Source organism: Azolla caroliniana, unplaced genomic scaffold (genome assembly GCF_043228905.1).
Source record: "Azolla caroliniana isolate FFs.n. ecotype wild unplaced genomic scaffold, voAzoCaro1.0.p SCAF_21, whole genome shotgun sequence".
Taxonomy (NCBI): domain Eukaryota; kingdom Viridiplantae; phylum Streptophyta; class Polypodiopsida; order Salviniales; family Salviniaceae; genus Azolla; species Azolla caroliniana.
The window spans coordinates 3,686,969-3,705,518 of NW_028230456.1; the positions used below are offsets into that span (position 1 = coordinate 3,686,969).

Below are 18,550 nucleotides of genomic sequence, written 5' to 3' on the forward strand. Positions count from 1 at the left end.
CTCTAGGCAACTGTACGCATGTACTCATTTGATTCGTCCGCTCCTCCTTTCGTTCTTTCCTTGTCCATTCGCTCGCCCATCCTTTCCCCGAAAATGCCCGTGCATGCGCTTATGTTTTCACTGCTCGCACTCCTCTTCATGATTCCTGTTTCTCACTCTCCGGATCGGCCCCTTTCGAGACTCATCCCTTTCTTTCTTCTCCATCCATCACAACTGACGCTTAATGAGCTCTTTTTATATTTGCGTCGAGTTCTACCCCTCCCCCCATTTCTTCTCTCTTTCAGGGTGGGGGTTGACCGATTCACACATGGCAAGCTCATTTCTCCACCTCTCTCTTCTTACAAGGGGCAACTTGACCAGTTCACCACAACAATAGGGGCCACCATTTAGATGATGTGTGGACTACTGACATGTTACATGCATGAATCTTTGGCTTCCCCAAATACCCTCTCCATGTTGATGGACTTGATGGACATGACACCAAGGTTCTTGATCAAACAACAAGTCATTGTTGAATTATATCCCCGAACCTAGAAAAGACAATCTAGAGCCTAAAAATGCGACCAATCACCAATGAGTGCACTTCCATTATCATGAAATCAAGGAACTCGTGAACCCTTTATTAGATGGTGATGTACATGAAGAGTACAACCTTCTGTCCATAAGCGAATCATTTAGTAAATTCTACTAATAATGGAAAATTGAATGAACTAGGATCACATGCCCAATTCCATCCTTTAGGAAATAATATCACACCCACCCAAGGGGTGGACTTTTTAAGTCCCGTTGAATGACTTTATTGTACATTGTAAAGTATGTTGGGCTATAGAGTCTTGACACTTGCATGGTTATCAAACTTTTTTAGACTACATGCATAGATCATGCATTGTAATATGATGATGTATAAACCAAATGAATTAGAGATTTGAAATCAAAGCCAACCCATCACAGATATCAAATTTACACCTTGTAACGTGCTCACTAATTTGACATCTATTCTCAAATGCATGCAAAACTGGATAGTTTCAAACTAGAGGTTTATAGTGATATAATATTTCAAACAAATCAATGAAAGACAAATCATATTTCATTAATACATTAACCAATTGTTCATTTTATGTTGACGTCTATAGGTTGGTGTGACTTCTTCCGAGATTATATTCTAACTCTAGGTGAAGCGGATTACATCCTAAATCTAGTTCAAGCTTGCCATGTGATCTTCATTGTGCCTGGGAAGGACTTCTTTGCACAATTATGGGATTACAAGCTAGCGTACGCCCCAATTCTGACATGAGTGCCAACATTCAGACAATGTTTCATCATAAGCAATTTAATCTCATCTTTGCAGCACAAGCATAGAATCTTCACAAAATGTTTGTGGGGTACACTTTGCAACCAATTCACTCGTAAGCGCTAGAGACACAAATTTGAAGACTAAGTATTTGATTTCCCCCCAAATTTTTGTCCTATAAACTTCACAACCCATTCCACTTATAAGAATGGGTGAGAATAAGTTTGAAACACAAGTTTCCAATTCTAATTCCTGTAAACTTTTGACGAAATAAACTGTACAACGCACTCAATTATAATAACTCGAGATGCAGAATTTTGGACCAACAGCTCTGATTCCTGTCAAGCTCATCCATTGTACATAATAGCATTGCTATAAATATAATTCTGCCTTCCCACATTAACATGCATAGCCAGGAGAACAATAATGGTTGTATAGAACAAACTAAAATGCTGCCGAAAAACTGATTCTCTTTCCTTGCAAGGTGTTCATCGAATCCAGTAACTGATTCTCTTTCCTTGCAAGGTGTCCATAGAATCCAGATTGACGAATTTACAAACTCAAAATCGCGATGCATCTTCAAACTCAACCATATACATCAAAAGATTGAAGATTTTTTACAAATTCATGATTCATCCTTCACTAGAAGTAATGTCACTAGTGAATCACAATCACCATTCATCTTCAGCAGTAAAGTTAGTAAATAAAATAACAGCACAGAAGAGAATGAAAGTGGATGTGAAAACCATGCACATCGATCCCACTTGGATGAGCCCAGTATGGCACAAAATCGAGGGGATAGCGATGCTCCCAATTCCAGAGAAACCAGTCAAGAATTTTGCTGCATCTGCCCAGCTTTTCCAGAAACACCATGGAAAACAAGATGCAACAAAAAAAGATTAGGGAGATGTGGATCCTAAATATCCTCGCTTAAACAAACAACACACCAAAAATATATGAAGAAAGAAGAAGGGGCGCCTACTCTCCAGCATCCCCTGAACTGATGAAGTCAGCTGAGCCATTTTCAACAAACAAGCATGGAATAGGAACCATGATGTACATAAGAACTGCAATCACCATTGCCTTCAAAATGAGCCAAAGAAATATGGAAGGCATACATGTGAATGTGGATGTGTAGATACAAAGAAACAAACACACCACACACACACACCCAAGGTACATATATGCTCATACTTGCATACAAATATGTATAATCAATACACTTTCAAACTTACACATACATCCATACATTCATAAATGAAAGGTGCATATGTGTGTGTACAACGAGAATTGTGGTTGATGATGGCCATGGCAGAGAAAACATGACAAGTTTCTGCATTAGGATTACCTGTCAACATGGGCCACCAATTGTTGTACAGGGCACAGGCCTAGCATATGGGAACAAAATCTGATGTTTTCATGGTGTTACATTTTACAAAGAAAACAACATAAAAAAACCCAGATCTTCTCAAGCACAGAAAAAACCCGCAAAAAAAACTAGAGGACCTCACCAGAATCTGCAGAAGACAAGCAGAGAAGAACATGAGGGAGATAGCTGCGAGGCTGAAAGATTGAAAAACAGAAACAAAAATAACTCTGTTGAATCTGTGTCTGTTTGTGTGTGTGTGTGTGTGTGTGTGTGTGTGTGTGTGAATGAGTGAGAGAGAGAGAGCGAGAGAGACCGAGAAACAGAGAGACTTACACAGTATTTCTTGATGAAGATCCCATGCTTGAAATGTTAAGCCTTCTTCTTGATTTGGTTGATGAAATCAAACACTTGGGAAGAGTATTGAAAATGGTCTTCCGAAAAACTCATTGCAATGCTAAACTAAGACATATCCTGATTTGATGGACTTGGGCGCTTGTTCCGATAAAATACATTTGCCATACCATGGTAAAGGAACAAAATTTACTGAAAAAGTAAACCAGCATGGAGTTCTCTATATCGTTTTTGGTATTTTCTTGTTGTTCTTGATCGATTTTGATCATTAAAAAGGAAACTCTAACACTGTCAGAACATTATTTTCCTTCAAACAATGTCTTTACTAGAAAATTGCAAAGGTTTTTATAAAAACATAAACATTTATCATCAAAGACTACAAAGATGAACAGGGAAATTTGTACAGTTTCTCAACATTGGGTAATAAAGGGAATGTTAACAGTTTTGAATCGTTGGGTTGTAAAACAGGAATTCGCAAGGTCAAGACTTTAATATAAAATTAACAACCTCCAAATGTAAACTTCAATGCACATTTCAAGAAGAAAGGATAAATTTGGAAGCAAAGAAATCTGGAAATCTGAAATCTGGATTACATACAGTAATGAGCTCACAAACCCATCGCTTCTAGTGTACAAATATTCTACTCTACCACATTACATACGTATGTGTTTGGACATCATGTGATCGTTTCTAATATTCATTTTCATCTCACTATGTCTAAATTTTTTGTCAACTTCTGAAACCTAGAACACCATATACAACAAAATTTAAGAAGTAAATTTCCTTTCAACATACACCATCTTCCCAACAATGACAACAAAATCAATACCAATTCTATGAGTGAGTATCAAAAATTTATTGTTAGTTTAATAAACTTCATACTTTTGCATAAAAATATGACATTCAATAAATAAACATAAGCGCACTGTTGAGAAGCATCACCTATATATATAACAATCCTCCAAGATTTTCACCTGGACCTGAAGTTGCTGAACAGAGTTCTTCATTGGTTTAAGAATAATAATAATATACAGGTGTTTAGGCAGAAAATTACATTTCCAAGCCTTCCCATCCATAAACCAATACAATGAAGAGAAAAAATAGCAAATTAGTAAAAAGAATCAATCTGCGACTGTGGCTCCTTTAAAATTTTCTATCTAGGTCATGATCTGCAATTTGCAGGATCTTAGTTAATGTAAGGAATTGGCTTAAGGTAATTGCATGGGTTCACAGCAATGTATTCTCTAGAGCCATGACTCAATGTGCCTAAAATCTAACAAAAAATTGTGTAAGATGGATTTCTCTTTCCCTCCTATGTATTGATTTTCTGCGACCGTGTTATCGAAGAGAACCTCTGAATTTTTTTTATCTCGACGGGGGACCTGGAAGAAGTACAACACATTGAAATGTCGATCCCTGCAACTTCCATTGCATTACGCACCCACTCCGGTACATCTCCTTGAGGAAACTATAAAATTCAATTCATGAAACAACATATATTACAGATGATGGATCTTCCTTTCCTTAGTTCAATATTTATGCAAACAAACGACATACACACATATATAACAGCTTTTTCACCTGCTTCTGTAGAAAGTCTTGGACAAACCTGTGCATCAAAAAATCCAATTTACCGAGTGTGTCAGTAAGTATATTTTTGTGATTCATAAGAATGTGCATATACCATAGATAGCTATATGTATGGTTTTTATAAGCATGTCGAACGATTCAATAAACACGGGCAGGGCGGTATATACAATATATAGCGAACATGTCCAACTTATACAAGAATGTAAAATGATTCAATCAACCTGGGTGGTATAAGATTGACAAACTATGTCCTATCACTAGGATAAGAATGCAAAAAACGAATCCTTTCCATCAAAGGGATTTCAAGTGGAAAACACGCGATATATGTTCCTTTTTGCTAATTGTTAAAATCTGGCCAAATCAATTCATTCACCAGCAGATTATAGATACAGGTATCTTATCTTCAAGACTTCCTTAGTCTCAAAGTACCAACTAATAACGCTTCATTAGCAGAAAGGGATGAATCTCGTTTGCTATAACCCGTAGTTCCAGACCCAGTACCATCAAGAGGAAGCGAATTAGCTTCTATTTCACAGCCATTGATACATTGGAGGATTGAGAATCCTTTCTAACGTTGACACCAGAACTACCTTTTCATCTATAGTTCAGTATGCACTTACGTTTGTTTTATTCTATTCAGATGTGATGTACACTTTAATTCTAGTCAGATGTGCCATACACTCTAATACTAGGCACATGTGCCATCTTCTATTCGCAAATATTTCATGTTTTCCTATAATCTATCAGCTAAAGTTACGCCTAAATTTTGCCATGAATCATATGCATCCATTAAATTACAGACTTTCTATCCATTATAAACTAATATTACTTCTAAATTTTATTAAGAATTATATGTATCCAATTTACCGACATAAAACCTGATGAACATACCAATTTTAATATTTCTATTAATAAATATATTGACTATCACAACTTACTCTGGAAATCGGCCTTCTAGGATAGATTGGTGCAGATCCCGACTCAACTACAAGACACAATTTTTTTGGTTAGATTTCTCTTTTCTTAATTCATAAAAAGTTACTCCTATCAAACTAGGCTTACTCGCATCATATACGCAACATTGTGGTATGAAACAAGCTGAGATCCCATGGCCTCTTTTGTAACAAGATTATGAAGATAAGCCCTGGTATATCTTTTGCATACCTGGGTCAAACAAAGAAAAAACTCATTTTAAATTCTAAAACTTAGGTAGCTACCAATTCATGTAAGCACCAAAAGATTAAAATCACACCATGCAAGAGCAGCTTTCATCCAGAGGTCGAAAATCCGATGCCATTGATGCATGCTTGAGTTTTACAAGACCCTACATATCATTTTTACTTTTAACTCCCACTCAAATAGCAATATTAGCAGATTTCCTATCTTTGTTTATCCTAATTTTATTTTCCTCTACCACTCACGTCAAAAAAGACAAAAGATATCATAATTACCTCAGGAACAAGAGCTGTTCCAAACCTCGCAGTTCGTGTTGGGTATACACAATCGTACATATCAGCACCCAACGCACTACAAACAACTATGTCCAGAGGAAAGCCAACACCCTGCATTGCAAATGATTCCATAATTAATTCTTCCATTTCACTCTTTCCAAAACATCCATTTTTCCAAGGTCATGAAAGCCACTGATATAGCCAATCACATTTGTTTAGTTTCACTGTAAAGACCAGAACTGCAATAGAATTTCCATTAACTGTTTTCTGATGAACTTAGAGTGAGACAGTAAGAAAATGCAGCCAATAAAGTTGGAGATGAGAAACAACCCATGTTATTATTTCTTCTGATACAATTCATAAAGATGAGTTGTGGCTTAAATACTAGCTTTGCATTATACTGCTAAAAATAATCAAAGCCACATCATACTCATACAAATAATCAACGCACAAAATTGATGGGAACCAGATAGTTGACATCCATTTCCAACCTGGTTTACCAGAGTTCAAATGCCAGAAATAGAAAACAGACATCTCGCTCAAGCATTTAATTACTATACGTAGGACTAACTTAACAGTATCTCCCAGTACAGACTTAATCCGTGATGTTTATCCTCTGGTAGTGACTTGGTGACTATACCTACCACATTGCTTGTTGCAGAAACACACATCTATCTTAACAGAATCAAATCATCACTAACAGCACAGACTTGATCCATGAAGTTTATCCTCTGATAGTGACTTGGTGACTATACCTACCACACTGATTGTTGCAGAAACACACGTCTATCTTAACAGCATCAAATCATCTCTAACATGCTGCAAGTGTACACTAGTCTAATTCTAAAAGCATCCTGACTATCCTGACTCGTATAAGACATGTTCGGAAAATCTCCCCATGATGCAAGCTTGTGTACAGCTATTTCAGCCATTTACATTCATGATAGTGTCAGGACCCTCTCACAGCAAACCTATGACGTTCTATACCCAAAAGATTTAGATCACACCTAGGGAATCTTTTCCCTCAAAGATGGCCAATTACAAAGATCATTTTATGAACTTCTCCAGGATGGATTCATATAGAGATCAGGATGCATGGACATATCATCATGTCGCATAGTGCTCGCAAAGCAATAGGCCAACTCAGACTTTCCTCCCACTAGATAGAGATAGAAGCAGCTCAAGAGATTTGCATACCAAGAGCCAAAAAAATTCGTAAATTATGTGAAGGAGAATTGTAAGCAAAGAACATTGTGTGCAGATCATATCAGGGTCAGTCAAGACTTTGAACTCAGCTCCATACATATAGTGAAGCCATGTCTTAAGTGCATGGATAATCACATACAGCTCTAGCTCATGTGTGGGAAACTTCCTATGCAGCGCAGAGAACAGCTTGCTCATTAAAGCTAGTAGATTTCTTTGTTGAATAAGAACAGCCCCACAACTACATCACTCTCATCGGTCTCTATGATATAAAATAACTATGTTGACAAATCTTATTATGGGTGTAGACAATATGGCTTTCTTCAACCGATCATGTGATCACTTCCTAGTAAGAATCTGGTCATAGACCACATCAGACTGCAACAAATCAGTCATAGGAGCAACCAATGTTGAAGTGGGTTATGTTGTATTGATGGCCATCATATGACATCCATTACCATCATCAATGCACACTATACATTACACTTCCTAATGTTTGTTGGACAGGGGTTATCTTGTATTATTAAGGGCCATCATAATAGATCCATTACTGTCATCAATGCAGATTATCTACGACATAGCTATCTAGTTCATCCAGAAATAGCATCATTTCACAGCATGATCATACCATGACATAGCGAGGTTTATCTTCAGGCAACCCTGCTGTGCACTGTGCAACGACTCTCCAAAAGGCGTCTTTTTCTTCACCGCCTGCAAGCCCCCCAATGGCATATCTGAAAGATAACAATAGCTCAGTATGTTGATTATAATGTTCATAAGATACTACAATCAACACTTACCCAGGCAGATCTTGTGCCACTAGACCCTTCACACAAATATCTCTGCAAAATATATTTATCATGTTCAATCAACCTAAATAAAAATTTCCACTGTCTTCTACAGAGTCACCTTTACCTGAGCCTTGGATCCAAACCTCCTTGAACTATCCCAAACAGATTTTGTTCAGATGGCCTCTTATGTGCTACAGTAAGGAAAAAGAAAATGATAGTGAAGTTAAGATTCTACAAGTATTTATATGATATCAATCATCCAAAGTGTAAGCAAGAAAAACTTATGAATAAATGGACAATCAACAGAATAGGTGTTTTTAAAGAGTGAAACCCTTGATGCAGCGTTCAATCCAGCGAAGAGTTCGATACATGGCTTCCTCAACTCGAGGCCCTGTTGTCGTAGTTTTCACGACATCATCTAATGCCATAATTATGTCTGCACCAATTTTGTTCTGCAGAAATTTTCATTAGTACCATTATGGATGCCATTAATTGTTTGCAGATGAAATATTCACATATGAAGAACCTGAATTGTAATTGACTCTTCCGGGGTCAAAAGCATTGCCTTTCCATCCACAGGTGACTGAGATGGTCAAATTTACAAATCATGAATGTTGACGAAACATGCACCCAGAAATAAATTGTAATAATAAGTTGAGGGAGATAATACTCTCAAGAAAGACAAGGTTACTTATATAGAACAATATGGTAGAACTTTAGCCAATAGCGAACCAAATTGCAGTTTGTCAAATGTACTTGTGAATGACTACTCTAATGTCTCAAGGGGTGTTCTTCCATATGTTAACAAGATGTCTCAGACTCATAACGTCCCTCATAAAGAAGATTAGAATGTTTCAATTTTGTCTTTCATTTAAATCTTCAGAGTATATTTTTGCCTACTGTTCAAGGTGTGATTATTAGTCCTTTCATTTCAGAAATTTTTAAGTTAGCATTCCTTGTGAAACTATTCCTTTGCGTACCATTTCACGTCAACAACAGATATCATCCACACTGAGCAGTTGACTGAGCAACAAATTCTTCATGTCGTTAGAGATGTGAGAGTTATTCCTTGTGAAACTACTCCTTTGTGTACCATTTCACATGAACAATAGATGTAATCCACACTGAGCAGTTGACTGAGCTACTTTGAACTTTGTTGGTGCAAATTGGTAATTCATTTGAAATGGATAGTTATTCATGTTTAAATCTGTAAATCAGTACATTTTCTTATGTTCCCTTGATAAAGATTTCAGACCCAGATCTCTTCTTATCACAACCTCTCCAGTTTCTCCCCCGTCAAATCTGATTTCACAAATAAGAAAGTTTATGTACGTTTTTTCCACGTTTTTATCCAAATAAACAGTAGACCCTGCAAAGACATGGTAACACACTATTGATTGAACTTGGAATTGGCAAGGGTGGGATGAACCTTTAGTGTGCCATATACTTAATAGAAAGGGAGAAAGACGGCATTACAAAAGACATGGATAGCCTTGGTCAAAAGGCCTACCTCTGCTCTATCACTATATGAAAGTAATTTTTAGTGTCTTTATCACCTGGGCCTTCCTCACATTCTTTCTATACCCTGCCTGATGTCCATCTTGTCACCTGCCTATCTGACCAACTCATAACTAGACAACTAGCTACAGTATTCTAAAACTTATAAAGTTAGATCCCAACATTCTCAAAACTTAATCCACATCTTGAAACCCCATGTAAGAAGAGACTCAGAGCAAAATATGCAATTCCATGCAACCAAGAAAGCTAGGTAATTGGAGATACTCATGAGTCACAAGCTACATTAAGTGCATCCTTCTGTCATTGCATTCAGTCTGAAAATGTAGGTAAGTGTTGAAGGAATACCTTTCTAATCACTTGCACATGTGTATCTACAAGCAAGTTGACTTAAATGTACATCACATATAAACAACACAAAGATACCTGCCAATAAACTACTTTCCTGTTCCAAACAAACACAAAGAGAAAACAGGCGCCAATATGCAAATTCGCCAGATATGGACAAAGTTGTCTTATTACAAAATACAGCTTTTCATGAGCATAAGTTGACCAGCAGTTAATACATACCTGAAAAGTTACGCCTTCCTCTGTAATATCTGCCAAGTGTAAAAGTGAAACCTGGGGCAAAACGTTTATTCATCAATTCTTCAGATTGAACACAAATTGAATCCCATAACTATGCAGTAGCAATAGTTGCTTTTAGAGAGATAGTTCTAACACAAAATACTAGACATTGACACAAGGACACTAACTAATCTTAGTTTGGACTTGCTGAAGCTTCAATACAATCACCCAACTGTAACTACTTTAGGGAATGGGATGTGATGACACCACTGCCAAAACATACAATCCTTTCATTGATCACTATATAGCACCAACTAGACTCTTCCAAATATATCGCTTGGCCATGAATTCTTCATTCCCTTCTAAGCCAATTACATCACTCAAAAGTTCAAATGCAAAGGAGTTCAACAAAATCACTGGACACATCAGGCTGATCACTACTCAGCAACCATAGTGGACAAGTAGGCTATTCAAGCCTAGAGTAACAGGCGTGGAAATCCGATTGAGCAGCTACTAAAGAGAAGGTCGAATCTGTCTCAGATGGCCCTCTTTGAGGTAAAAAAATGGGTTGCTTACATTTCAATTCAAAAGTCATCTTGGAGTTCCACAACTGTGCTTCCATCAGCATCACAGTGCTACATAGTGTGATCATATATAAACCTCTACCTACCTCACACAAACTCAAAGAGGCAAACAATATTCCACTTCAAGCAATTGATGTATGTCGAATGGATACAACAGAAATGAATAAATTACTTCATGAATCAAACAATATACCATTTGAAAGCCCCCAGAGTCTGTCAGTATTGCCCTCGGCCAATTCATAAAGTTATGCAAGCCACCTACTTGATCAAGCAACTCTGCACCTGGCCTTAATTCTAGATGATATGTATTCCCCAATATTATTTGGCATCCAATATCTTCAAGTTGTGTGTTTGTCAATCCTTTGACGGTGCCTAAACAACAATGGGAGACATGCACATCAGTATAAAACATAATACACTTCAGAATTTAGCATAATATGTCCAGTTCCTATAGATGTCTAACCTTGGGTGCCAACGGGCATAAATAAAGGTGTTTCACATTGAAAATGAGGTAAAGTAAGGCGCGCTGCTCGAGCTCGATTATGTTTTGCCAAAACCTACGTTACAAAACAATGTATTCCTGAGAATATCATATACTCAAATGACTCAGCAACTATGCAAAAGTGTCCGATGAATACCACTTTTTAAACACAGCAGCTTTTTTTTACCGAAGATAAATATAAGAAAGGTCTATTCTAACCATCATTACAGGGTCAACAGGTGGATAACAAATTAGTCATCCATATTGAGCTTTGAAACTTCATAAATAACTACAGTAATAAAGCCTAAAGATTTTAAACATTGCAAAATAAAACTCAAATAAATCCCCAGGTATAGATAAATTATACATAGAACATGAATGATGTAGATAATTTACGGTGATACAGAAATTTTGAGGGATCGTACAAAACTAAATTTGAGGGTCTATATTCAAGTTTAAGTACTTTGGGCATACCTCAAATTGTAAGCTCATTGTTGCCCAGTATATTCTTTCTTCTTAGGCTTTTGGTATTTAAGAAATTAATGATTTCTTTTCCTTTTCTCTCTAGCTATATACATGCTGCCTATGAAAATGCAAAACCATAAGATTGCCATTAGAAATAATACAATTACAAAAATGCAAAAAAAAAACGAAATACACAGCAAAAGTCAAGTCTGAGATTATAAAGAAAAAAGAGAGAAATGCCAAGGTTGCTCGAATAGGATACGCTTAAAGACTTGATATGATAAGAACCAGTAGCAATGCGAATGAAGTCGAAAAAACAAAGATTGAGTAAAGATATGGAAGCTTGAAAATTTGCTCTCCCAAATGAGATGTTGGACTAAAATTCGAGTGGCATACCTCGAAGATCAAGGACGGAGCTTTGGAGAAATTTGAAGAAATTTGATTGAAGGAAGCCATGGATACCCAACTAAAAAATAAACTGTTGGTTTCGTTTTTTTTTAAATTAGGGCTAATGGAAAAATATATGAACCCAAGGCCCTCTTCATCATCAAGGGCTAAGATTTCATCACTTGAAACCTTTGCCATTCGTAGAGTTAAAAAAGTTTTTAACATTTCGGACAGCCCAAACAAATGTCCGGCTCGTAACAATCGGCCACGGTTCGAACCGAACCGTTTAATTTTTTTGAAACCTGAACCAAACCAAACCGAACCACGAAACCGTTAAACCGAACCGTGAAACATTTTTCAAACCATTAAACCTTTAAACCGTAAATATCACGGTTTCGTGGTTCGGTTTTGGTTTTCAACATAAGTCTAATTTTTAATTTTTAATTTTTAATTGTTTAAAATTTATAAGATTTCATTTTTTTAAATTTTTACAATTTTTAAGATGTTCCTAAAATGTGAGAATAAGGTCTAAAAATGAAAGGATTGTTTAAAAACAATTTTTAGATTTTTTTTTTTAAATTGTAAAAATAAAAAACCGTTTAACTGTTTAAACCGCGGTTTTTGACTATTGAAACCGAACCGAACCGGTAAACTGCGGTTTCACTGTTCGGTTTAGTTCAAACCGAACCGTTGCCGATTGTTACCAGCTCATCTCTTAACGAAATTTCCGGCAAAACTTCCATAGAGGCGCTATTGGCCGCCATTCAGTTTCCTCGGGGTGCTTTGGTCCAAACCGACCTAGAGGTTGGGGGGAGGGGGGGGGGGGTTGAATTGCTACCAACATGTGCCTTTCCCAAACCATTGATGATGTGTGTTGAGGTCCACGGGTTGGTAAGCAATTTATCATTTATATTGACCAATTGCATCAATCTCATGTGTTCTTGTGATGAAGGATTTTTTATTTTTCTCTCTATAGTTTTCATGTTCATTGTCTTTGTAACACTACTTTTAGATGAAAGCAAGTGAAATGCAAATATACGCTCTTTCATATATGTTCGCGTTGGGGTTAAGGGGCACTGCCTCCACTTGACCACAACAAAAAAATTGTAAAGGGCATACATAGCTTATAAATCTATTGGTGTGGTCAAGTGGCACCAATTGTTACAACTTACAAATATAATTCTACAAAAAGGCGTACCTTGTGGATTTATTGGTGTCACGACCCTACAAATATAATTTTAGAAAACTACAAATATAGAGATTCATAAGTACCGTTGAATTAGATTGGTTTGAAGCTTTGCTTTACTTCTTTTGCATTTGTGTGACATTTTGATTTTGTGTGAGTACGAGTGGACATTTGTAAACCCCCCCCCCCTCCCTCTAACAAGGATGTGACGTCACGCGTTGTGTAAGATTACTTTGGTTATGCTTTTCTTGATATTGGTGATAGATGCTCGCAACTCTACGAAGAGCATTGGCAACATCATAAGCATGTTCTCAAGCATAATCACGAGCAAATGACATTTCCAATACATTGCATAATGATGATGATATTGATGGAATTTAGACTCCAAAGTTTATCGAACATCAAAATCCTCACAATCGTTGATCTTGACTAGTAATACGTGTAGTTCTACTAGATCAAGAAAATGATTCACCATGTATGGTTGTAACTAAGAGACATGGAGGATCAAGCGAAAATTATTTAGTCGCGAAATCTTTATAATTTGTGGGTAACATGGTGAGTGTAGTAGATGTCGATGAATTGCTCAAGGTGACATGGAGAAGATATACTTGGATGTGTTCCATGGTGTCCATGAAAGAGACCACTCTAAAAGTAGTAGAATTGTTGAGTTTCTTGACATAGTACATAAATCTACTGGTCTAAAGAGAGCTCCTGAAAGCAAACAAAGCATGAACTTGTGGGAGCTCGTGAAAGTTGATGAAGCATCAACTTGGAGAGGGCTTGTGAAAATGGATGGATTGTTGTCCCTAGAAAGGGACATGGACTTAGAAAGGGCTTCATGCAAGTGGATGGAGCATTGTCTCAAAGAGGGCTCAATGAGACAAACAAAGCTTTTGTTTGAGAAGACCAATGGAGTATTGACATGGAGAGGGCTTAGAAAGAAATTGGAGTGAGGCAACATTGACAACGTTGATGGAGTAAGAAGAAATATTCCGACTCAATTTATCACAAACCCTACAAATGGAATGCGAGAAGGATATTAACAAGTCACAATAAAAATTCAAAAAGAGTACAAATCAAATATTAAAGACATGATATATGTAATGCTACAAAGGGCGCAACAAAATGAGGGATGTGCAATAAGGCACTGCTACTTATTGGTCTTCACATTGAGACCAAAGGCCATGATCTCGTTGTGTTGATAAATGAGCATTTCAGACAATAACGATCAATTATGAACATCAACGATTTGCGAACGAGGTGATACTATAATAAGCTTTCTCCGAGCGATGATTAGTAGAACACGATCAATACTCCACTCCATTAAAGATCCACGAATCACTACCCTAATGGAGAGGTAAGGAGCTCCTATATTAATTTAATTTGTACATCAACTTGTTGTGTGGATTGATAGTAGAGCGTTTGTGCAAGAATAAGGGATTGTTTAGTAAACACTTAAAAGTTTGACTAATCGATAAGAGATGTCTCATTATAATTGCTAGAGAGCAAAGATGAGCTCTGAAAAACCCAACTCTCGTTGTTGATGCTTTCACACAACAATAACAATCACCCATAGGACAAAGATCTACATATAAAGGGCGAGGAGAAGGAACAATACATCATGGCTTGTCCACCACACATTAGATACATTTTTACTATATTTCCTAATTGACCCACATACGAGCTTTACTCTCATTTATGCTATCTTTAAGAGCGAGCATGTCACCTAAAGCATGAGGCTAATATCTATCTATGACAAAGAATGCTCCATTCCCTAATTCCGTTTATTAAACATCCGATGTTCTCGTCTTTCAAGTTTCTACCCTATAAATATATCGATTTATCTAGGCGCACATGTCCTTTGCCAAGTGGTTAAGAAATCGCACCACTCGAAAGGGCGAGATCACGTTTGGAGAGTTGCATATGTCAGGGTGGTAGGTTTTGGAGAGTTTCCGGGACTGCATGGAAACGAACTATGCACACGAAGAAGATGGTAAGGGGAAGTTATAGGGGTCAGATCGCGCTCCAGGGCTAGCAAAGGTCTCAAGGAAAATCTCTGAGACATTGAAGAGAATAATGTGTGTGTTTAAAATGTAGAGGAAGAAGGGGGGGGGGGGGGCTAAGTTTGGAGGTCTTTTTGGGAGGTGGGCTATTTATGTAAATTAGTCATACGTTTGGTATTGTTTTGTTTTTTGTTTATAGCAGTAAAAATCATGTGATATAATTTGGCTTTTAGGGTTTCCTCTCCTGCGTCTTTCCTGCGTTTTGCGCGAGAAGCTGCTGCAGCGATGTCGAAACGAGGTAAGCCTTCCGTCTCCTTCCTCCACTAGCCTTTTCCTGTATTTCTTCGTTGATCTTCTTCTTCTTCTTCTTCTGCTTCATCGACTTCTATTTGCTTCTTCTTCATCTTCTGCTTAGCAATGCCTTTCATTCTGCCTCCATTTCTTTTTCTTCCTTTTAGGCTTGTTTCCCTTTGTTTTCGTTGATTTCTTCTTTTCCTTCTCTTTCTTAGCCCGGTATCTCTTTCTTTCCTCGTCTTAGCTATGTCTTGCTTGCCTCTCTTACTCGTGATTCTTCATCATTGCAGGGCGTGGAGGCTCGTCTGGAAACAAGTTCCGAATGTCTCTTGGTCTTCCTGTCGGTGCAGTGGTCAACTGTGCTGACAATACAGGTGCGAAGAATCTCTACGTTATCTCGGTGAAAGGTGTGAAAGGTCGCCTCAATCGGTTGCCCGCGGCTTGCGTCGGAGATATGGTTATGGCCACTGTAAAGAAAGGAAAACCCGACCTGAGGAAGAAGGTCATGCCAGCTGTCATTGTTCGTCAGAGGAAGCCATGGCGCCGAAAAGACGGCGTTTTTATGTATTTTGAAGGTTGGTTAATTAGCCGTCCTCTCCATCTCTGTCTGTATGTCTCTCGTTCATCGCCTTTTCCTGTATATTGTGCAAAGAATAAATCTGCGTTTGGACAAGATCCATCAAATATCCATTAAATATTGCGTTTTTTCTATGCATTTGGTATGTATGATCACCTTTGCCAATGTGCTTACAATGTGTGATCTTCTTGTGATGACGCAAACGACGAAGATACAATTTGAGGATTAGTTTCGGGGCCTATACTATATATTAGGCCAATAAGATTCCCCTTTACTTGTCTGAGAGCATGTTCGTGCTTCATATGAACTCCATTAAGCTTGCCATTTTCTTGTTTCAGTAGTACAATCTCGTCCTTTGAAATTCCAATAGTTTGCAGAAGTTTATACTTCATTTAAACATCTAGTGTAATAGATAAGTTTGTTTTGTTTTCTCTCTGATTGTATGCTTATATTCTTCTGTCTTCCTTCCCCCTTTTGTGCACGTTCATCAGATAATGCTGGAGTAATCGTCAATCCAAAAGGGGAAATGAAGGGTAATGATCTTAACTTTCTTATATTTTTCTCCATTTGTTGGTTTGTCATACAAGCAATTAAATGTCATTGTTAGGGGATAGTTCAAGAAGTTATTTTATCAACATACGCATATTCATTTCCAATCTTAGCTAGGTACTAGCATAGAAAGATTGGTAAAAAGGATTATTATGTCTAAGAATGTGTCGGTTCTCTGAGAGAAATATTGATGGGGTTGTTTGTAGATTTATAAGGCTCATTTATATTTATGCATGGATAAAAATCGTTAAATCAGAATTACTGCCAGATAGAAAAGTAAAGAAAAGGATATTGGTCTTATAACAGGTTCTGCTATCACTGGCCCTATCGGGAAGGAATGTGCTGATCTGTGGCCCAGAATTGCAAGTGCTGCTAATGCTATTGTGTAGTGACTCTGGATCATAGACATAAGTACAAGACTAGTTTTTTTGGCTTGTTTAATCAGAACTATATTGAATGTTATGTTATCTTTGTAATTCGAAGTGGTCTCTTCTCGGATCAGAGTTTTTTACCAATGCAATGAGTCTTTATTTATTTGTAAGAATGGTTTCATTTCATTATTTTGTCCAAGAATTTTCAGTAGAGACTAGTTCTATTTAAGACTTGCTCTGCTAAATTGGTCGTACTTTGAGACAAATATCTGTACCTTAATTTTGTTGATTTGACCATCCTATATATTAAATGTGTAGTTTGGGTTTTAAAGGATTTATATGCTGTAAATTCTTGAAGTGAATAATTTTTAGCTTGTAATGAAAATGTCATATTGGACACATTTCTAATGACCTAATCTATTTAATGAGTTGATATTATATGTTCTTTGGCTGTAGCAGAGAGGCGATCTGGACATGATATTAATCCACTCAAAATTTTCCTCCTATATTATTCAGCTTAAATAATTGTCATCTTGGCAAATAAGTGTCTGAGATTAAAAATGTGGTGATTTTAGTTATTGAAGTTAATCATATTGAAACTACAATTCTAGGGCAAAAAGAACAATGACTTTTTTAAGTTTGGCTAAAGTTGAAATCTACAGTACAGATTGGGTCAAATGTTTACAGAAAGTTGGGGAGTTAAGTAATTTAAACAAAGATATGATAATTATTATGCCAGCTTATGCCAAAACTATTAGATGTATAATGAAATTGAAGGCAAGTGCATTGGTTGAAAAGAATTAGCTGGGTAGTTAATGGGCGAGCAGGCTTTTGAAAAATACCAAAGTATAGTAGGATCACCATATTAACCCAAACCCTGTTGTAGTAGATCACGTTGTTAACCCAAACCCTATTGTCAACAGAAGAGAGTTGTATGAGAAGGGTTTATATGGCTTTTGAAAAATACCAAAAAATGAAGAGATTTTTATGAGAAGTAAGGGTTTATATTATCCCTTCATATATTTTAAGAAAGCTTTTGATAAGGTACATTGTGAAGTTCTGTAGAAGTGTATCAAAGGACCCGGGTTTATATGGCTTTTGAAAAATACCAAAAAATGAAGAGATTTTTATGAGAAGTAAGGGTTTATATTATCCCTTCATATATTTTAAGAAAGCTTTTGATAAGGTACATTGTGAAGTTATGTAGAAGTGTATCAAAGAACTCAGGGTGCCAATTGAATATATGCTTGCAATTTCTTGAATCTATGTGAAGGTTATAAGTTGTTTGGGGGCAATATAGTTTCAAATGTTTTCAATGACACAGTTGCTGTTAAGCAAGGATTCTCATTCTCACCAACTTTATTTGGTCGATGCAAGGATGAATTTGAGCAAAAGGTCAGGCTTTGGTGTTTTTTTTAAATACCTTATAAGATCTACAAAAGCTTGCAAGGCCATAGATGAGTTTTGCATGCATACAAAGTTGAGTATCAATAACTTTAAAGGAAGATTATGCTTATGAAGAGCC

The 18,550-nt window shown here is 36.9% G+C and overlaps 3 protein-coding genes across 4 annotated transcripts; 1 reads left to right on the forward strand and 2 right to left on the reverse strand.

Annotated features, from left to right (window-relative positions):
* Window positions 1-1,848: 1,848 nt before the first annotated feature.
* LOC147850390 (vacuolar protein sorting-associated protein 55 homolog) lies at window positions 1,849-3,142 on the reverse strand. Its single transcript, XM_087336497.1, has 5 exons — window positions 2,994-3,142; window positions 2,803-2,854; window positions 2,640-2,679; window positions 2,274-2,358; window positions 1,849-2,146 (listed from the first exon to the last, which is right to left on the reverse strand). The coding sequence occupies exons 1-5, from the start codon at window positions 3,017-3,019 to the stop codon at window positions 1,963-1,965; spliced, it is 387 nt and encodes a 128-aa protein (XP_087192623.1). The 5' UTR covers window positions 3,020-3,142; the 3' UTR covers window positions 1,849-1,962.
* Window positions 3,143-3,918: 776 nt separating this feature from the next.
* LOC147850391 (uncharacterized) lies at window positions 3,919-12,136 on the reverse strand. Of its 2 annotated transcripts, XM_087336746.1 has the most exons (16): window positions 12,055-12,136; window positions 11,668-11,776; window positions 11,176-11,269; window positions 10,906-11,084; window positions 10,132-10,182; window positions 8,573-8,629; window positions 8,378-8,498; window positions 8,171-8,237; window positions 8,056-8,097; window positions 7,884-7,989; window positions 6,053-6,163; window positions 5,854-5,925; window positions 5,664-5,765; window positions 5,540-5,586; window positions 4,593-4,620; window positions 3,919-4,479 (listed from the first exon to the last, which is right to left on the reverse strand). In XM_087336746.1, the coding sequence occupies exons 2-16, from the start codon at window positions 11,683-11,685 to the stop codon at window positions 4,324-4,326; spliced, it is 1,251 nt and encodes a 416-aa protein (XP_087192872.1). In that variant the 5' UTR covers window positions 11,686-11,776; window positions 12,055-12,136; the 3' UTR covers window positions 3,919-4,323. The 2 variants fall into 2 exon arrangements, with proteins under 2 accessions (XP_087192872.1, XP_087192871.1); XM_087336745.1 differs by lacking the exon at window positions 11,668-11,776 and having other exon boundaries at window positions 12,055-12,130.
* Window positions 12,137-15,414: 3,278 nt separating this feature from the next.
* On the forward strand, window positions 15,415-17,188 carry LOC147850392 (large ribosomal subunit protein uL14x/uL14z/uL14y). Its single transcript, XM_087336732.1, has 4 exons — window positions 15,415-15,532; window positions 15,819-16,103; window positions 16,597-16,638; window positions 16,961-17,188. The coding sequence occupies exons 1-4, from the start codon at window positions 15,520-15,522 to the stop codon at window positions 17,041-17,043; spliced, it is 423 nt and encodes a 140-aa protein (XP_087192858.1). The 5' UTR covers window positions 15,415-15,519; the 3' UTR covers window positions 17,044-17,188.
* The last annotated feature ends 1,362 nt before the right edge of the window (window positions 17,189-18,550 follow it).

Coding starts and splice junctions, on each gene's coding strand:
- LOC147850390 (XM_087336497.1), bottom strand. CDS start 3,019: ATGGGATCTTCATCAAGAAATACTGT. Junction 2,855..2,993: donor TCTTCATCAAGAAATACTGT/GTAAGTCTCTCT, acceptor TCAATCTTTCAG/CCTCGCAGCTATCTCCCTCA. Junction 2,147..2,273: donor AGTTCAGGGGATGCTGGAGA/GTAGGCGCCCCT, acceptor TTTCTGGAAAAG/CTGGGCAGATGCAGCAAAAT.
- LOC147850391 (XM_087336745.1), bottom strand. CDS start 12,114: ATGGCTTCCTTCAATCAAATTTCTTCAAATTTCTCCAAAGCTCCGTCC. Junction 6,164..7,883: donor ATAAACCTCGCTATGTCATG/GTATGATCATGC, acceptor TTTGCAATGCAG/GGTGTTGGCTTTCCTCTGGA. Junction 4,621..5,539: donor CTAGAAGGCCGATTTCCAGA/GTAAGTTGTGAT, acceptor TTTGATGCACAG/GTTTGTCCAAGACTTTCTAC.
- LOC147850392 (XM_087336732.1), top strand. Junction 16,104..16,596: donor CGTTTTTATGTATTTTGAAG/GTTGGTTAATTA, acceptor CACGTTCATCAG/ATAATGCTGGAGTAATCGTC. Junction 16,639..16,960: donor TCCAAAAGGGGAAATGAAGG/GTAATGATCTTA, acceptor GTCTTATAACAG/GTTCTGCTATCACTGGCCCT.